Genomic DNA, 21,199 nt, shown 5'->3' on the forward strand with positions numbered 1-21,199 from the left:
GGAGGGGGATGGACCGTCAGTCAAAGGGGTGGAGGAGGAGGGGGATGGACCGTCAGTCAAAGAAGGGGTGGAGGGGGAGGGGGATGGACCGTCAGTCAAAGGGGTGGAGGGGGAGGGGGATGGACCGTCAGTCAAAGGCGTAGGTTCTTCTATTGTTTATATTTTGTAAGCAGGGAGGGGGAGGTGTATGCCACTTTCAGAGTCAATGTTTCTCTTGTTTATATTTTATTTGCACAGTCTTCCACCAGAGGCAAGGCTGTAACACTTCTCTTTACATTCAATTGTGAAAGGATCGTCAGGCATGTAATAAACTGTTACTGAGGCCATCTGCCTTGTAATAATAAGGGACATAATAGGCAATATTGCGTTAATTGCTGCTCAGTCTGTTGCACCAGGGTTATATTAATACAGTGGAACCCCCCTTTTAAGACCTCCAAAAGTCTGAAAAAAACAGGTCTTGGAAATGAGATAAACTTATAATTTAGCACAGGTTATGATCAGAAAATCAGAAAAGTCAATGTCTTAAAAAGGGGGGGAGGTCATAAATTGGCGGAGACGGGGGATCTTAAAAGGGGGGTTCCACTGTAATAGCAGTCAGTTAAGAATCGGTTGTTGGACAGTGAATCATAGAATCAATTAATTAAGCCACTCTCAGTGTCAAGACTGAAGGCCGTTGATAGCAGACGACAATAAAATAGGAATGGCTGTAATTTTTCTGCCTGAGTAAATGGTGTGAGTTCGATGAACTTCGGGCGTGCAGTGAAAGTGTGAATTATTTTTGACTGTTAATTAATGAACATCTCCGTTATTTTAGCCTATCTATTCTCAGCAAGATAATTACACCTAAGAATTTTGACCTACAAAAGTATTATACTTCTGTTGGTGGACAATATAACTTTAAAGTCAACAGTTTTACAGGACTCGCCAGTGCTGTCAAGAATGTTCTATGAGAGCTATGTGGTGATGCTGCTTGGGTTGCAATGTCATAAAATGTGATAAAAAAACCAAGTTTTATATGGCAAAGGCACTGAACAAATATGTCACAGCTCATATTGATACAAGTTTATTTGTTTTGTTTTTGTGACACCGACAGAAGCGGGGAGAAGAAACATTTCATATTCTTTTGATGACAATGTCATGAATTAGATTGATTATGTACAGTGATAAATTTGCATTCATTGATAACTGTCATGCAGGTGAGTGGCGTGTGTGTATGTGGGCAGTTAATTAATTTACAGTCAGCAGTTTCACAATGTGTTGCTCACAACTTCATCAAACCAACACAGTGGTACCTGTCACACCCTTGGTACCAGCCCAAAGTGTCCCTACATTGCAGGTGGCCTGTCTTGACAGGTTTATTTTGGTGAAGAGAATAGACAAATGGACAACAGCATGTGTACTTTTTTGGGAGGTGTTCTCTCACAAGAGGGGGCCAAATACAGTTGAACGTGTCCTAGCGACCACCTCTTGAAAGCGACCACCTCTTGAAAGCGACCACCTTCACACACCAGTATTACCACTTTGAAGGATCCCAGACGAGTTTTTCTTCTATTATACAGGGTTTCATTTACTAGTGCGCCCTGTGCCGTTGGCGCATTAAATCTGAAAATGTCCCATCACAATTGGACCCTTCAGTGCGTCAAAGGGCGCATTAAGATTACATACCACTTGCGCCACCAAATGTACACTTTACATTGGATTACACACACACACACAAACACACACAGAAACACACACACACACACACACACACACACACACACACACACACACACACACAAACACACAGAAACACACACACATATGTATAACACGATATAGCGGCTTATTCTCAGATGGCACCATATTGCACCATTTTGCATCTTTGGTCAAAACGCGTACATGCTCGAGGCCTCTTTGGCGCTTCTTGCCTTCAACTATGTCCCATTGGAGTTTAATTGAGGGGGACAAATGTTCCATTGCCTTTTTCTCCCAGGCTAAACCCTGATTATATCATTCACCTTTCCACTGCTATCACATGTCTATGCTATTTAGCAACCACTTTTCATTGGTCCCTTTGGTGGTCGTTGTAGTAAGGTTCGACTTGACATGGCAGACACCACTGTGCAACATTTATGTCCAATGCTGTAGAGTTTTGCATCACTCCGCACAAGCTGTGCGCAAGGAAAACACTGAGTGACATTTCCCGCTGAAGGCAAAAACAAAAGCCAAAAGTTCAACAGGTGGGATAGAAAGACAGCAAGGCAACGAGTTGAAGCGAGATCATTTCTGTATTGATCTGTGTGGATGATAACTGTGTGGAGTTGAAGCAAGATCTTTTCTGTATGGTTCAGTGTGAATGATAACTTTGTGGCTCAGTTGAGAAGTAAGGCTGGAAAGACAGCAAGGCAACGAGTTGAAGCGAGATCATTTCTGTATTGATCAGTGTGGACGATAACTTTGTGGCTCAGTTGAGACGCTGGAGTTGCTCAAGATGCATGTGTTCGGAAAATCTGGCAGCTGTGGTTGATCGGTTGATGTGTTTCTGCTGCGGTTGTGTGATTAAAAGGGGTAGCTGAGTCGCCCCAGGGTATGTGCATGAGGTACCCTGCTTCCGGTGGAGTAGGCTGATGATGTGTGGTGGTGTTAGTGTTGTTGGTCAGCGCTGGATGTTCAAGTTGACTGTGTTGTTGTTGTCATGGTCTCAGTGTTTGTCTTTGGAGGACTCCTCCTATGCGACAGGTATTTTACCTTTGAGACTGCTTTTTTTTTCATTTTGAATATGTCATTGTATAAGTTGTACAGTGAAACCCCCCTTTTAAGACCTCCAAAAATTGAAGAAAATGGGGTCTTAAAAAGGAGGGAGTCTTACAATGGGAGTCATTTTCCAGAGGTTATGAACAGAAAGTCTGAGAAAACAAGGTCTTAAAAAGGGGGGTCCACTTTATGCAAATCCTGAGTTTAAAGATTGAAACAACAGAATGTAAAAAGTTATCTTGGTATTTTCTAAGGTGCAAATTGTGTGAGACAAAGAGATCATAGCTTATAAGGACTAGTTTATTTAAATTAAACCATTAGAAACAAAAGTCAAAAAAATGAATGAATTATTGCAGAAAAACATGGCAAAATGCTGTAATTATTTTTGAAATTTGTTGAGAGGACTATTGACGTGAGATTAGAGGAATTGGATGTCGTCTTTATTTTGTGGCTAATGTGTTTGAGAGAGACAATGACAATGACAATTCTTTATTTGTCGAGGGTAATAGATTAAACAGTGATCAGAGAGAGAGAGAGAGAGAGAGAGAGAGGGGGGGTGGTCATGGGGAGGGAGGGGATGAGGTGGGTGTGTGAGTATGTGTGTGAAATACGTACCCTATCTCCTAGTACTGTCTCCGTGTGTGACTTCTTCGCTGTCAGTACATGTATCTATTTTGAAAATGAATGAATGGAAGAGAGGGGGGTTTGCATTTAATTGACAGCTCTGACTGCAGGGCACTATGAAAATTAGAGCATGACCCTGGCCTCTGCCGTCTCAGATTGGGTCGCAAGCATCTGTGAGACTGAGAGGAAGGAGAAGAAAAACGGCTGTAGAATTTTGATGAAAAGGTTAGAGCTTCCGAGTTCAACTGATGCAGTCGATAATCACAGCTCATATCTGGGGTAATTCCCGTAATAACAGTGTCACCAAAGATCTGCATGCATAATCTCAAATCTCAGCCTTGGGCTATTTAAAAAAAAATCAGTCTCTGTTGTGTGTGTGCATGTGTGTGTCACAGTGTGTCACTGTGTGTGTGTGTGTGTGTGTGTGCATGTGTGTGTCACAGTGTGTCACAGTGTGTGTGTGTGTGTGGATATTGTGTGCATGCATCAGTGTGTGTGTGTGAGTGTGTGGATATTGTGTGCATGCATCAGTGTGTGTGTGTGAGTGTGACTCATGCGTGCGTGCATGTGTGTGTGTGTGTGTGTGTGTGTGTAAGAGAGAGAGACCGACAGACACTGAGACAGAGATTGTTTGAGAGACTGAGACAGAGAGACGACACAGACAGGCTAAAACTATGGTTGCATGGGTTCCAGAAACTTTTTCACACATCTGAATTTTGCTTTTGTGTCTCAGCCAAACACTGATAACTCTGGCCATAATTTGCTTTTTCCTTTCCTTGGAGAAGAAATCAATAAACAGCAGGAAAACAAACAAACCACAAATTATCATGCTTTCGTTAGTGGTCAGTGCAAGTGCATGCATCATTGTCAACCCGGACTGGTGAGGGCGGCAGTGCACTCAGTGTATGGAACAAACACGCTGAGTTCATTGGGAAGTTCGCGCATTCTGAGAATAGATTACCATAAAGGAAGGAAATTGTTAGAGCAAAGCATCGTTCATGTGCCATTTATTTGAGACTTGAAATATGTCAAAAACTGAATGAGTAACTGTTGTAAAGATAAACATTGTCAATGTTTTTGTAAAGAAAAATTAAAGGATGGGGGTGGTTTGGGATATATATATATATATAAGAACTTAAAATTGTGACTGAATGGGTCATTATTTACAGTCACCTGTATTTCTTTTCCTGAATAAAACAGACAGTGTAAACAGATAAAATTGGGCATAATAACTGACAGACAGATTGAATTATGGAGACAAAATAAATTCCACAGAGACCAATTTCTTTAATAGTTTCTTATTTCACAATCCAGATCAGTTTTCTGTTCCATTTTACTCACACTGTGGTAATTCAGTCAAATTGAGATTACCAACTTAATCTCGTTCAGCTTTTAAATTTCATCAAAATCAATATTTTTGTCTGGTAAAATTGTGTTTGCTCTTGCATTTTATTTCTTGCTCTGACCTAATTCTCATTATCATCTCTATTATTTTAGCGCTTTTGACTTTCCATTTTTTACATATAGTCAAGTTTTGACTAAATGTTTTAACATAGATCAGGGGGAATCAAGACGAGGGTCGACGTGGTGTATGTGTGTCTGTGTGTGTGTGTAGAGCGATTCAGACTAAACTACTGGACCGATCTTTATGAAATTTGAGAGTTCTTGGGAATGATATCCCCGGACATTTTTTAAATTTTTTCGATAGATACCTTTGATGACGTCATATCCGCCTTTTTGTGAAAGTTGAGGTGGCACTGTCACACCCTCATTTATTATTCAAATTGATTGAAATTTTGGCAAAGCAATCTTCGACGAAGGCCGGACTTTGGTATTGCATTTCAGCTTGGTGGTTTAAAAAATAATTAATGAATTTGGTCATTAAAAATCAGAAACGTCATTAAAAAAAATTTTGGATTACAAACAAGCTCTGAAAATTAAAAATATGAAAATTATCATTAAAATTAATTGTCCTTAATCGATTTAGAAACAATTTCATCTTATACCTTGTCGGTCCCTGATTCCAAAAACATATAGATATGATATGTTTGGATTAAAAACACGCTCAGAAAGTTCAAACGAAGAGAGGTACAGAAAAGCGTGCTATCCTTCTCAGCGCAACTACTACCCCGCTCTTCTTGTCAATTTCACTGCCTTTGCCACGAGCGGTGGACTGACGATGCTACGAGTATACGGTCTTGCTGAAAAATTGCATTGCGTTCAGTTTCATTCTGTGAGTTCGACAGCTTGACTAAATGTTGTATTTTCGCCTTACGCGACTTGTTTTAACTGGGATTGACGGTTTAATTCATAGGAACCTGTATTTGTATCCTTGAATTTACAGGATTGATGAAGACAGGTGGAGATGCATATATACACAGAGATACTGTATCGCAGAGTGTGAAAGACACATAGATCACTTCAGGGGCGGAGCAGTTAAGCCAGAGAGGGGGGGGGGGGGGGGGGGTTACAACCTGGGGTCCAGGGGTATAGACCCCATGTGGGGTACAGAGGCAATTAGGCCCCGTTTGCCCCCCAGAAGCTGAAGAGTTTTAGCTATTTTATGAACAATTTATGGCTTATCCTTGATTTTAAACATGATCAACTGGTGTCAGCAGCCATGCACTCATTATTTCTTTTAAAGTTAGTATTACATTTTTTTTGGGACTAATAATGCTGTCATTCAATAGACGAATTTCTGCAATAACTCCGTCGGGTTTGTATTCAGGTTGTGGAACTAGTGAATCACCCTTGCCAGAACCTCTGACAAACAATTTGGAGGGCGGCCAATCACTAGCGAGGGGTGTGTCAGAAACATGTGGATGTGAGGAGCAGGATTGTGTCGGACACACCCCTCGCTAGTGATTGGCCCCTCCAATGTTTGTCAGAAGTTTTGGCAAGGTTATTCACTCTTCCAGAACCCATACATACCCAACGAAGTTATTTTCGGAATTTGTCTATTAATAAATTTAATGGTACGCAATTTGATTCCATAGCAATAAACACACCTGATGTCAGTCAGGTTATTGCAATGGGTGCATGTTTTCATCTCCCTGAATTTGATTTGATTTAATGATTTGAGAGTCCTAACAGTCGTTATAATTCACATTTCTTATGACTTGTTCCACTAGTAAACATTACCAGCACATGCAGGTGTCAATGATGTCTTTTTTATTTTATTTTCTAATTTATTTTATTTGTACATGTATTTCATTTGAGTCAAGATTTACTAAGATTTTGTTGGAATTTTTGTTCCAGTGACAAACATACCAACTCAGTCAAGTTTTTTTTTACATGTCCCATGATGGTCACCCCCCCCCCCCCCCCCCCCCCCCCCCCCCCCCCATCCCCCCCTCGCCTTTTTCCACATCTTCCTGTATTGTATATGATTCAAGACTAATTATTGAGATGTTGTACAAATTGTTTCAGTGACCAAGTTGGTAGTTTCTGCGGGCGAGACTCGGGTTTTACAGCTTCCAGAGAATTCCATCACACTCTCGGCCTATGTTGTTCCCCCGGCAAAGGATGGTGAGTTAATGTGTGTGTGAGATTGGGGCATAGAGTCTTTATGGGAATATATAAGAATAAGTTATTAGACATGATGTTTGATTGTTTTCTAAATTATGACAAAACAAAACGTTAGTCACTGATCTTCGAATAATAAACTTAATTGACAAATTGTCCAGAAGCTTGCTTGGAAGATTATTATTATTATTATTATTATTATTATTATTATTATTATTATTATTATGAACATTTGTGCGCCTAATCTAAATATAGCCCTAGGCGCTTACAAAATATAAAATACATAGTGAACATTATACGAAACACAAATCGACAAGGACCAAGACACTCGGACTCATACACTCGCAGACAGGCGCACAGCGAGAACGCGACGCACTCACTCATACCAACTACAGGCACATGCATTCTAGACGGAAAAACAGTCGTAAATAAATAAATAAAGTATTGGATACATAAAGTTAGTTGAGAGAAGAAGAATAGAGCTGGAAAGGGAAGAAGAAGGAGAAAGAAAGAGACAGATCAAGGACCAGCAGGAGAGGGTGATGTGTGGTCATTAACGGACTAGTGAGGGAAGAGGTGTGTTTTGAGTGAGGTTTTGAATGATTGCATAGATGTGGAGTGCCTGAGTGAATGCGGGAGTTGGTTCCAGATGGATGGGGCCTGGTAAGAGAAGGTGCGCTGGCCATATGTTTTGGTGCGTGCTGATGGTATCCTAAAAAGGCGGGTGGGCGACACAATGATTAATGATGAAATTAAGGACGTAGAAAGGAAATGACGTTGGCATCAAAAGCTTGTTCCAAAATGTTTGATTTTTGTTTTCTAAAAGAGAGAGAGAGAGAGAGAGAGAGAGAGAGAGAGAGAGAGAGAGAGAGAGAGAGAGAGAGAGAGAGAGAGAGAGAGAGAGAGAGAGAGAGAGAGAGAGAGAGAGAGAGAGAGAGAGAGAGAGAGAGAGAGAGAGAGAGAGAGAGAGAGAGAGAGAGAGAGAGAGAGAGAGAGAGAGAGAGAGAGAGAGAGAGAGAGAGAGAGAGAGAGAGAGAGAGAGAGAGAGAAGCTGACACAGTGTGAGAGAGAGATTGTTTGATTTTGTATAGATGTTTTGATTACTGTCTGGGTAATTAAGAGTCAAGACAGGCAGAAGCAGAGGCGTCGATCCCTATTATTACTGGTTTTATTATTGCACCATGTTGAATTGAATAAAACCTTGTTTAAACCAGAAGCAGAAGTGGGGATGCAATGATGTTTGAGAGAGTTATTGTGGGTGAAACTGAAAGGAAGGTTTTACTGTGTCACTCAGAAGAAGAAATAATCTTAACAACAAGAAAACCTTTAAGCCTCATACAGTCTTCACTGTAAAAAAAAGAAGAAGAAAGATCAGAAGAAGAGGAAAGAGAGAGTCAAGCAAATGTGTTATGCAGCAGAGATATCGGTGTCTTGTTCGATCAAGCTGTTGCTGTGTTTTCTGCCTTATGCCTTGAAAATGTGTTATGGCTATAAATCTAGTGCATTATAAACACTCTGCAGTTTTATTACCTGCTGTTATAGATAAACGTAAGCAAGAGTTGACACGATCTGGTTCAATAGGGGATGATGAAGCACCTCTGATGCATGCATTTGTGCGTGTATGTTTGCATGTATGTGAGTGTGGGTGGGTGTGTGAGTGTGTGTGTGTGGAGGGGGTGAGTGTGTGTGTGTGAGAATGTTTGTGTGTACATGTCTGTGAAAATGTGTGTGTGTGTGTGTGTCTGTGTGTGTGTGTGTGTGTGTGTGTGTGTGTGTGTGCTCACAGATAGGGGTAGACAGAGTATACTCGAATATATCGGGATTGTAGACAAAAACCTAATGAGAAGTATCTATTCTTGCCAGAACTACTACTCGGGCAAACATAACGCAGAGAGAGAGAGAGAGAGAGAGAGAGACAGAGACAGAGACAGAGAGAGAGAGAGACAGGGAGAGAGAGACAGACAGAGAGAGACAGAGAGAGAGGGAGAGAGGGAGGGAGAGAGAGAGAGAGAGAGAGAGAGAGAGAGAGAGAGAGTGAGAGAGAGAGAAGAGAGAGAGAGAAGAGAGAGAGAGAGAGAGAGAGAGAGAGAGAGAGAGATTAGACCTGCGATTGGGAGACACACGATTGAAGGAGAGAATATTATTTACAAATGACTCATAAAATTTGAATTGTCTACGAAACTTGAGGCTAAGTCAGATGCTATTGAGGGATTTGGATTGGAACATCTGAAAAAATAGGGAGAATTGTATGTGAGTTGCTGAATGCTCTCAAAAGAATGCTATAAAAGAATTTCCTTTAGGTAAGAATGCTATAGTATAAAATCAATTTCCTTCAGGTTCAAACTGACATTTTTCCCCTGCTGTTGTTATTGTTCATCATGGCACAGCATTTTCATGTCTATTGTTTTGATAATTGTACTGTTTGGCAGTTTTGGTATTGTGTTATTATTCAAAGCAACAGATGTTGCTGGTGTGTGTGCATGCATACGTAAACATAAAACGTGTTTAAGAAAAAATGTAAACATAAATACATGTTTTCTACAAAACAGTCTTGTACATCTGCTACTTTATTCGCATGATAATTGAAATGGATGATGTGATCAAAAGCAACATATGGAAGCAAGCTAGATAGTTTGTTATTTGAGGACTTCGGTTCAACAATTATACACACAAAAATAAATAAAACTTGACAGGCGCTGTGGCCTAGTGGATAAAACATCGGCCTCCTAATCAGAAGGTCGTGAGTTCAAATCCCGGCAACTGCCGCCTGGTGGGTTAAGGGTGGAGATTTTTCCGATCTCCCAGGTCAACTTATGTGCAGACTAGCCTGTGCTTTATTCCCCTTTGTGTGTACACGCAAGCACAAGACCAAGTGCGCATGGAAAAGATCCTGTAATCCATTGTCAGAGTGTGGTGGGTTATAGAAACACGAAAATACCCTGTATGCTTCCCCCGAAAGTGGCGCATGGCTGCCCAAATGGCGGGGTAAAAACGGTCATACACATAAAAACCGTGGGAGTTTCAGCCCATGAACGAAACGAACCAATACACAAAAATACATTAATGTCTGTTTTGTTGTGTGTGTTTGCTAGATGACTGGTCACCGGCGTGTCAACCAGAGTGTCTGTATTATCTGTGTTGTGTGTGTTTGACAGATGACTGGTCACCGGCGTGTCAACCAGAGTGTCTGTATTATCTGTGTTGTGTGTGTTTGACAGATGATGTGTACCAGTAGTCTCCAGTGGGTCAACCAGAGTGTCTGTATTATCTGTGTTGTGTGTGTTTGACAGATGACTGGTCACCGGCGGGTCAACCAGAGTGTCTGTATTATCTGTGTTGTGTGTGTTTGACAGATGACTGGTCACCGGCGGGTCAACCAGAGTGTCTGTATTATCTGTGTTGTGTGTGTTTGACAGATGACTGGTCACCGGCGGGTCAACCAGAGTGTCTGTATTATCTGTGTTGTGTGTGTTTGACAGATGAGTGGTCACCGGCGTGTCAACCAGAGTGTCTGTATTATCTGTGTTGTGTGTGTTTACCGGATGACATGTACCAGTAGTCCCCAGTGGGTCAACCAGAGTGTCTGTATAATATCTGTGTTGTGTGTGTTTGACAGATGACGTGTACCAGTACGAGTGGTCACCGGTGGGTCAACCCGAGGGGTCAGAGGAGACGGCCACCATGGAGGGCAAGAACAAGGACACGCTCACCCTCTCCAACGTAAGTAGTATTGTACAGTGGAACCCCCTCTGTCTGTGAGTGTGTGTGTGTGTGTGTGTGTGTGTGTGTGTGTGTGTGTGTGTGTGTGTGTGTGTTTGAGTGTGTGTGAGTGTGTGTGTGTGTGTGTGTGTGTGTGTGTGTGTGTGTGTGTGTGTGTGTGTGTGTGTGTGTGAGTGAGTGAGTGTGTGTGTGTGTGTGTGTGTGTGTTTGTGTGTGTGTGTGTGTGTGTGTGTGTGAGTGAGTGAGTGAGTGAGTGAGTGAGTGAGTGAGTGAGTGTGAGTGAGAGTGAGAGTGAGTGAGTGAGTGAGTGAGTGAGTGAGTGTGAGTGAGTGAGTGAGTGTGAGTGAGTGAGTGAGTGTGTGTGTGTGTGAGTGTGTGTGTGTGCACGTACATACGTGCATGTGTGTGTGTGTGTGTGTGTAAAGAATTCAGTGTGCACTTTATATTTTGGTGACAGTTTTAATTTTATGAATATATTCAAGCCAAGCAAAATTCCTAGTGTGCTGCACATAGTTGTGAATAAATCTTATGTCTTGGTTTAAACAACGTTTTATTCTGAAAATACAGGGTGGCATGTATAATACGATATTAAAATTTGTGATTTTATGTCTTATGTGTGTGCAGTTGATAGCAGGGCTGTACAGACTCAAAGTCCTCGTGACCGGAGAGAACAAGTACGGGGAGGCCTACGTCAACGTAACAGTCCTACCGCGTAAGTTCTAAGCTTGCTGATTGGCCATTTTTAATAAGGGGATAAAACGAAACAAAAACAGAACAGTACAGAGTAGACGCACCTGGAAATAACTGTAACTCTGTATGGGTTGTGAAAAAGGGAATTACTCTTGCTTTTATTGAGGCAAATTTTCAACATGTGCTCCTCGTTCACATTACTGGCCTATAATAATGATAATATTGATAATAATGATAATAATGATAATAAAGCGCATGTATCCAGGGTTTAACCCTGCCAAAAGCGCTGTACAAGAAGAAAATTTATACAACAACATAACATAATAATTTCACATGGGAAAGGGGGCTGGGGGAGGGGGGGGGGGGGGGGGAGATGTCCCACTGTAACACATTACGAATGGTGACAGTATTTGTATTGATGAAGTGATGTTTGATTTCTCTCAGCCAAGCGGAACAACACGCCTCCTGTGGCTGTCATCACGCCAGCGTCCCAGGAAGTGAAAAGTGAAAACTCCTTCATTCTCGACGGCTCAGGTAAATATAAGCCTTCTTATTGTCTTTTCTTCTTCTTTCTTCTTATTCTGCTTTCGTGGGCTGAAACTCCCGCGTACACTTGTGTTTTTGCACGAGTGGATTTTTACGTGTATGACCGTTTTTCCTTGCCATATAGGCAGCCATACACCGCTTTCGGAGGAAGCATGCTGGGTATTTTCATGTTTCTATAACCCACGGAACTCTGACATGGTTTACAGGATCTTTTCCATGCGCAAGTGGTCTTGAGCTTGCGTGTACACACGAAGGAGGATAAGGCACTAGCAGGTCTGCATATAAGTTGACCTGGGAGATTGGAAACATCTCCAACTCAACCACCCGGCGCGGCCGGGATTCGAACCCACGACCTTCTGCTTTGGAAGCTCATAGCGTCTTATCACCAAGCCATTGCGCCCGTCTGTCTCTTCAAGTTGTGCTAGGGATCAGAGAATGTTTTGCTCTCAGTTAGGATTTGCCTTTTAGTTTGGTGATACATGGGAAGCAGGAGATTATGAAATCTAAACAACCAAGTGACTGTGGTGAGATGAACCAAGTTAAAAAACAAGACAATTCTCTGTACTCCCTGATACAAGGACAGCACAATACAATACACATTTTTGCTGATGAAAGCTTCATCAGGATCATGAATCAAAAAACAAGAATTGTAGGTTATGGTAACATTTGACAAAACAAAACGTTACATTTCAGTACGTCGACCCAGTGGTCTTTGAAGTAGACAAGATGGACAAACACGAATGGTACAAATAATGGGTTAGGGGGAAGAATTTACCCGATGCTCCCCAGCATGTCGTAAGAGGCGACTAACGGATTCTGTTTCTCTTTTTACCCTTGTTAGAATATAGCCCGTCGCGATATAACCTTCGTGGTTGAAAACGACGTTAAACACCAAATAAAGAAAGGAAGAACAAATAATGGACTTGTTTAAAAATCGTCTTGAATTTCGATCTGAATTTTGACGCGGGGATGTAGCTCAGTCGGTAGCGCGCTGGATTTGTATCCAGTTGGCCGCTGTCAGCGTGAGTTCGTCCCCACGTTCGGCGAGAGATTTATTTCTTAAGAGTCAACTTTGTGTGCAGACTCTCCTCGGTGTCCGAACACCCTCGTGTGTACACGCAAGCACAAGACCAAGTGCGCACGAAAAAGATCCTGTAATCTATGTCAGAGTTCGGTGGGTTATAGAAACACGAAAATACCCAGCATGCTTCCTCCGAAAGCGGCGTATGGCTGCCGAAATGGCGGGGTAAAAACAGTCATACACGTAAAAGCCGTGGGAGTTTCAGCCCATGAACGAACAATCAAAAATCTGAATTTTGGAACTTTGGCAGACTGTTTATCTGTTTTTAGATTTCAGAATATAATGGTCTTTGCCTGTGAACCAATTAGATCGAGGGATGCATTTTTGGATTTCACAGAAAAACATAATTGTTAACTCGGGGTTGCATTTTGAAATTGTTTATAGATAAGAAAGATTTGTTGTTTGTTTTTCATCTGAGTCATAAAATGAGGCAGCTGAGAGAAGTTACTGCAGACGACATACTAAATGCACCTGGTACTGCTGTTGTAGTCGGAGAGGCGCAGTGGTTAGAGCGCTTGCCTCTCACGCTGGAGGTCGAACTGGTTTGTCCCCAACTCGGGGCAAATACAATACCCGATATTCCCGAGTGCTCTCCAGTCCACCCAGTTGAAAATGGGAACCTGACGCTATTCAGGGCCGGGGAAGGCAAAGGCAGCGAGGGAGAGGAGATGGGCGCCCCCCTCATAAAGCCGGCCCTAGAAAAGTTGAGATCTCCAAATGTCTCACTCCCATACAACCAGATGGTTATGGGAATACCTTGACCTTTACCTACTGCTGTTGTTGGAAAGTCAATCACAGGATGGTTACTACACGTAGGTAATAGTGAGTTAGTAACACTGTTTCTCTGGATGTCTGCAGACAGCAAAGACGACGACGGCATCAAGGCGTATCACTGGGAGATCGTCAGTGGCCCGCTGCAGGAACACGAGATTGACGATGACACGCAGACCCTGAAACTCAAGGACATGGCGCCCGGCAACTATGTGTTCAGGTACACGCTTGGACGATTGCAAAGTGAACTACTGGCTTTAACTTTAAAGACATACAATACCAATCCAAACAAACTGGAGACGTTTCTTTTTAACCCTTCCTCTAGAAGTGAAATATCTTATGTCAAAAGCTAAACAAAGTTCGAAAAGTCGTCATAATGTGAATAATGGCGTCAGGTTAACATTCTGTCACATCTTCTGCATGTCTCCCAAGGAAGTGACAAAGAATTTAGAGAACAAAGTTTGTCTTGGTGACATCCAGATATCAGAAGTAGAAATCGTCAAAGTCATCGCCAGGCTGTGCATGTAACGGTTTCGTATATCATTTAAGCCGTAGAGAAAATGGAGAGAGAAACAGAATCACAGAGCGAACTTTCACACTGTGTTTAACTTTTTGGGTGTTTGTGTGTGTTTATCTATACCTCAGTGTCTATGTCTGTCATGTGGGGGACTCACAGACTGTGAGGGAATTCAAGAGAACAAACGTCTGTTGTGTGCATCAGGGCAGAAATATGTGACTGTTTTATTGTTTTTACATTTAGTCAAGTTTTGACTAAATGTTTTAACAGAGGGGGAATCGAGACGAGGGTCGTGGTGTATGTGTGTGTGTGTGTCTGTGCGTGTGTGTAGAGCGATTCAGACTAAACTACTGGACCGATCTTTATGAAATTTGACGTGAGAGTTCCTGGGAATGATATCCCCGTTTTTTTTCTTTCTTTTTTTCAATAAATACTTTTGATGACGTCATATCCGGCTTTTTGTAAAAGTTGAGGCGGCACTGTCACACCCTCATTTTTCAATTAAATTGATTGAAATTTTGGCCAAGCAATCTTCGACGAAGGCCGGGGTTTGGTATTGCATTTCAGCTTGGTGGCTTAAAAACTAATGAGTGAGTTTGGTCATTAAAAATCGGAAACTTGTAATTTTTTTTATTAAACGATCCAAAAACAATTTCATCTTATTCTTCGTCATTTTCTGATTCCAAAAACATATACATATGTTATATTTGGATTAAAAACAAGCTCTGAAAATTAAAAATATAAAAATTATGATCAAAATTAAATTTCCGAAATCGATTTAAAAACAATTTCATCTTATTCCTTGTCGGTTCCTGATTTCAAAAACATATAGATATGATATGTTTGGATTAAAAACACGCTCAGAAAGTTAAAACGAAGAGAGGCACAGAAAAGCGTGCTATGCAGCACAGCGAAACCACTACCGCGCTAAACAGGCTCGTCAGTTTCACTCCGTTTTGCACAAGCGGCGGACTACGGTCATTGTAAAAAAAATGCAGTGAGTTCCACAGCTTGACTAAATGTAGTAATTTCGCCTTACGCGATTGTTTTTCCCTTACTTTTACTTTTATGCCAAACTGAAAACCAGAAAGAAATTCAGTGTAAGTTATTCTGCGTAGTTGAGGTAATAATAGTAGTAAACACTATATCAAATTTCAGACGTCATCATCAAAACTTTATTTTGCTCTTGAAACAAGTGTCAAAGCTGTTGGTAATGAAAACATGAATCGTATGGTTGTAATTGCCAGTGTATGTCGGTGAATGTTGGAAACAGCTTGTTATGAAAGGAGACCGTGTCCTCATTTTCACAAACAGTGGTACCTGTCAAGTGAGCCCCCTCTGATGAGAGGACCCCTCCCAATACAGTGGAACCTCCTTTTTACCCTCTCCAAAAATCGAAGAAATAATAATAAAATAACAATAACAACACTTTATTGTCCATTAAAATGTTACATAAAAATGGAAAATTTTCTTCGGCACACCCTCAGCCTGCCTGTAAACGATTATAACAACAATTGGACAAAAGGACAACACACATAAAACATAAAACATGGGTTCACGTATGTAATAACAAGCACACCTATCATACTTCCAATAACACTGACCTAAAGTGTTGTCCGTGTCATCTTCAAGTTGAATAAATTTACAGATAAAATCTAAAGAAGGTCACACGTCGATTAAGACTATCACAATCAAATATAATATTGCACTATGTACATTTACCCACTCATAACACAGGAGTTGGGTTTCACAGCAGAGCAATCACATTACGAATATCACAGATTAGTAAATCCAGGTCTTATAAAGGAGGGATGTTTGAAATGGGGGTACATTTACAAAGGGTATGAACAGGAAGTCTGGAAAAGCAAGGTCTGAAATTAGGGGGTCTTAAAAAGGGCAAGGTCTGAAATTAGTGGGTCTTAAAAAGGGGAAGGTCTGAAATTAGGGGGTCTTAAAAAGGGGAAGGTCTGAAATTAGGGGGTCTTAAAAAGGGCAAGGTCTGAAATTAGTGGGTCTTAAAAAGGGAAGGTCTGAAATTAGGGGGTCTGAAACAGGGGAAGGTCTGAAATTAGGGGGTCTGAAACAGGGGAAGGTCTGAAATTAGGGGGGTTTTAAACAGGGGGTTCCACTGTACATGATTTCCGGAAATATCTCTGTCAAGTTTTTATGGGTCGAGTTGCTGGTTTCCGCAGAAACACAGTCAAGCGAGTACAATGTCACGACTGTAACTTGCCTCAGTGTTTCTATGGAAGAGCAAGGACAAATACAGGAAAGCTAAACTCTTCCACAACCTATACGAAGTCATTTCTGAACATAGACTATTAATATCAAGGAGCTGTAAAGCCTGTCCTTGACTGGGTGAAGTCGACTACTCCAAATATACTGGACACAAAGCTTTAGCACTGAGTTTTCGGTTAAAAGACTTCGTGAAGTCGGCTTTGGGCTCAATTAACCCCTTCACTGCCCACCCCGTATGTAATACGTGGTCATTTTCTGTTTATCGTACGCCCATAACCGTATCTCATACGTGGGATTTGTGTCAACAACATTTCAGGACATTTCTGAAAACTAAATGGGAGGTAACCACTGTCCAAGTATTTGTAGGGGTTCTAAACACAGTTCTTTCCCATAGACCGTTCGGATAAGTTATTACCACTGTGGCAGTGAAGGGGTTAAGGACAGGCTAAAGGGTTAAACTTAAAGGGAGAATTTATGCTTGCATGTGTTTCTTCAAAGTGAGTGTTGATTTAATTATGCCTTTTCTTTTCATCAGGTTGACTGTGACAGATACAGATGGTGACATCAACTCCACATACGCTAATGTAACAGTCATCAAAGGTGAGACTCTATAAATATAATGAACAGTGGAACCTGTCGATTACGTCCACTCAAGGGACCGACCTGAAAGTGGTCATTCATGACAGGTGGTGGCTATTGAAAGTTGAATGATACAGCAATAACATTGTCAGGGATCTGAATCCATGGGTGGTGGCTATTAACAGTTGAATGATACAGCAATAACATTGTCGGGGATCTGAATCCATGGGTGGTGGCTATTGAAAGTTGAATTATACAGCAATAACATTGTCGGGGATCTGAATCCATGGGTGGTGGCTATTGAAAGTTGAATGATACAGCAATAACATTGTCGGGGATCTGAATCCATGGGTGGTGGCTATTGAAAATTGAATGATACAGCAATAACATTGTCGGGGATCTGAATCCATGGGTGGTGGCTATTGAAAGTTGAATGATACAGCAATAACATTGTCGGGGATCTGAATCCATGGGTGGTGGCTATTGAAAGTTGAATGATACAGCAATAACATTGTCGGGGATCTGAATCCATGGGTGGTGGCTATTGAAAGTTGAATGATACAGCAATAACATTGTCGGGGATCTGAATCCATGGGTGGTCTTAATGGCCAGCCGTTGTCATCACCGAGAGGTGGTCGTCAGCGCCATGGCTGTTCCTAGCTTGTGTTTCAGTGTGAGTTAAAAATAGCCCAGCAGAGGGCAGTTTGGCTCCCAGCAGCTGATGATAAGTAATGTTAATGCCCTCACGGTAAAACCACTAGGGGTATGTTCCCAGGTTTGACCACGACTTTAGATGGAGGAAAAAAAAGAGACAGAAAAAATAAAAATGAAAAGGGCCACCGCATGGTTGTCGCGCTCTAGCTCCCAGTCAACGAGGCACCCGAACTGGAGGTGGTTTCAAGTAGCGTCATGGAGTTAGTTTTGAGATCCAGCTGGATAATTATGTGTCAGCGCTGCCGTTGTGGGTCTCTTTTCACTTTGAATAGAGTTGTGATGTCACAGTGCCAGGGGCAAGTGCCTTGCCGTCTGGTGGTTTGTCTTGAGGCGGTTTGGTTATAAAGAGCCTTAGATGCCACAGCCTCGGCAGTCTAAGGTCCTATGCGTGTCTGGAGGCACATTTTGTGTCTGAAACGCTTGTGGAGCTGTAGCCTCTGCTCCCAAGTTATCTGAGTCTGGAGGCGATTTGGTTATTCGGCTTGTCTCGAGGCTTCTCCCTCAGCCATCCACAAAACTGTATGTCTGGAGGCACATTTGGATTGGTTCCCGTCGCCAGCAACCAGCAGCTGCAGCCAGCACACTGTTAAGCTCGCTTGCCTGTTATACCCAACGGCTTCCGCGCTATACATACCGGGAGATTGGCCTTCTCTGTGCATAGCACTGAGAGAGCTACTAGCTGCTTTGTTCTCTCTACTGTGGGGAACAACTTTAAATGCTCTTGGTCTTAGTGGTTTTTGGCATGACCAGTTTAATTTACGATGTTCTGAAAAATGGTTTAAATTGAAAACGTTGCAATGCCTAAAAGATCAATAAATTATATACAATCGTGGTTTTCAGAATTAAATGAAAAAGAAACTTGTTTGAATTATAGATTGTTTAAAGATACATTTATATTTGAAAATTATTTGAACATTTTACCCAATAACCTAGCACTCTCTTTTTTACGTTTTAGAACATTAAATCATAAATTACCAATACAGAAAGGCCGAATGTTAAATATACCACATAACGAAAGAATGTGTTAAATGCCAGTCTGGAGAACTCGGGGATGAATTTCATTATATATTTCAGTGTCATTTTTTTGAAAATGTGAGGAAAAGGTTTTTACCATTGTATTTTCGTAGAAATTCAAATGCAGTCAAATTTAAACATTTATTTGAATTAACAAAGAAACGAAAGTTATTGAATTTAATATATTTTATTAAGAGTATTTTGAAAGAGTTCTGATTATTTGATCACAGGGATTTTTTTTTTTTTATTAAAACAAAAACAAACACAGAAACATATACATTCCTGTAAAAAAAAAAGTATGATTACAATTATTTTGTTATGAATTAAGCTTGATTCATTTTCGGTTAATTAGAAGTGTTGTGTCTCATAAATACATATATCTTTTTTGTCGTGTTTATTCAGACATGGGACTGGTCCGATTTTTATCAGAATTCCGATATTTTCCTTAGCTCACAGACCATTCTTGAGATCGATGCAAATTCGTTGAGAAAAAAGGGGGGAGGGGGGTGGTGGTATGAACCGTTCAGCTGAAGCTGTCTGCGTCTGAAGTCAGTGCATTCGCACCCCAGCACTCGCGTGAACCCATAGGTGGTGGTATGAACCGTTCAGCTGAAGCTGTCTGCGTCTGAAGTCAGTGCATTCGCACCCCAGCACTCGCGTGAACCCATAGCAGTATCATGGGTCGCGTTTGATTGGCTGTCGATCTCCGACGATTATCGCCGGGGCTTAATTATTCACCGATGGCGGTTTGTGGGTTGTTTTGATTGGCTGCCGATCTCCAAACGCCGAAGGTGAAAAAGGTAGCATCAGGGCGTCTGGATTCCGTATTGTTTTGTCGGCTGTGGAAGCTCTTACGATCGACGACCAAAGTGTAAAAAACAAGTGGAAAGCCAACTGGCTGTCAGAAGAAGTGACTGTCACTAAAAACAAGAAAGAAAGGCGCCAGCTCATTGGCGACAGTATCGCCAAGATATCCATTCCTGGTCAGGCCGTGTGCACGTGGTGCGACAACGGTCACTGCGTGGTGAAATACGGACTTGGTGTAGCATCTATGCATGGGGGCAAGCTAGGAAAAGATAACTCTCGCTGCAAACCACGCCGACTCAAAAATCCGGTCGGCGATTTGGCTCCGGACCCCAGGGTCAGGTTACGGCAAAGTACGTCGTTTTGAGTGGTTGGTTGTGGACGATACTGACCGGTACCACTAGCAGATACATAGGGCTAGAGGTGCATCGACATTTTTGTCGCCAGGTCACAAGAATTCTATAAAATAAATGCAAGCGAACTTTTGTCATTTTTTTCTTTTTGCGATAGGGCGAGTGCACCACCGAAATTAGTTGATGAGAACGTAGTCGGGTGTTTCATCTTTCATTAGCAACTGAAAAAAGAAGGGGAAAGTTTTGTGTGTGTGTGTGATTGTTATATATCACACTTTTGTTTAAAATGCTAAAACATATTATTCTTGTGGGTTTTATAGCTTTTTAAAAAGGCATGATCTCATTTTTTGCTATCAGGAGAGGCCCCAAAATGGCCTTTATAATTCTAACATTCATTTTCCGTCTGGACCCCGGCTCACTTTCCTACTTTTTGAACATTTGCTGGTCTCATGTCTGGTTTATTGCAATTTTTATTTTATTCATGTAACCCTAGGGGTTTTTGAAATAAATATTGACTTGACTTGACTTGGAAAGGATAGGTGCTAAAATAGCCTGCAGCTAAAGTAGCAGGAATGAAGCACTGGGAACAGCCGGGGGGGGGGGGGGGGGGGGGCAGGTTTGACTGTATTAAGATGATTGTGTGTTGACAGAGACGGACTACCCGCCCAAGGCAAACGCAGGGTCGGACATGGTCATCCGCCTTCCCAAGAAGTCGGCAGTGCTGTGCGGCAACGCCTCGACCGACGACAAGGGCATCGCCACCTATGAGTGGATCAAGAAATCGGACAAACTCACTGCTGACATGACCGTGAGTATGGCATACACAGACCTGGGAACCCATACGATTTCGTCGTATTTTTTACGTATTATTGTCTAGAATACGAGCAGTGTGGTCAGTGGAAAAAATATGACGAGAAAAAATTCCTAGACTACTTTTCTTCACAAGCGCATCCCGAAGCGGATCTCATAGTTTGAAACATGGTTACTGTTTTTGTCAGCAAACATTGAAAGAAGCATTTGTTTTAAACGTATTGACTACATGTATTGGTAAATTTAATTACCGGTGCGACGGACGCATGTGAAAAAAGTTTGAATCATGGATGTTCAAATGCTGTGTGGAGTACGCTCATTTTTCTGAAAATACACCAAGTTTGCTTGAGAATACTCCAAGTGCAAAACAGGGGTTCCCAGGTTTGCATACAGTTATACACTGGAACCGTCCTTTTAAGGCTTCAAGAAAAACATCCTGAGAACATCAGACCTTAAAAGAGTAAGTCGGGGTCTAAT

General features: G+C 41.7%; 1 protein-coding gene across 1 annotated transcript in view; it reads left to right on the forward strand.

Moving 5' to 3' along the window:
• The window catches only part of LOC138979735 (dyslexia-associated protein KIAA0319-like protein), a 100,993-nt gene that overhangs the window by 48,107 nt on the left and 31,687 nt on the right, over positions 1-21,199 (forward strand). Inside the window, exons 7-13 of the mRNA XM_070352476.1 lie at positions 6,790-6,888; positions 10,502-10,605; positions 11,230-11,317; positions 11,740-11,829; positions 13,781-13,913; positions 16,984-17,048; positions 20,563-20,720. Of these exons, the coding sequence (XP_070208577.1) occupies positions 6,790-6,888; positions 10,502-10,605; positions 11,230-11,317; positions 11,740-11,829; positions 13,781-13,913; positions 16,984-17,048; positions 20,563-20,720 (737 nt within the window). The remainder of the gene's footprint in view (positions 1-6,789; positions 6,889-10,501; positions 10,606-11,229; positions 11,318-11,739; positions 11,830-13,780; positions 13,914-16,983; positions 17,049-20,562; positions 20,721-21,199) is intronic.

The sequence above is a fragment of the Littorina saxatilis genome, linkage group LG11, assembly GCF_037325665.1.
Source record: "Littorina saxatilis isolate snail1 linkage group LG11, US_GU_Lsax_2.0, whole genome shotgun sequence".
In the NCBI taxonomy this organism is placed as follows: Eukaryota; Metazoa; Mollusca; class Gastropoda; order Littorinimorpha; family Littorinidae; genus Littorina; species Littorina saxatilis.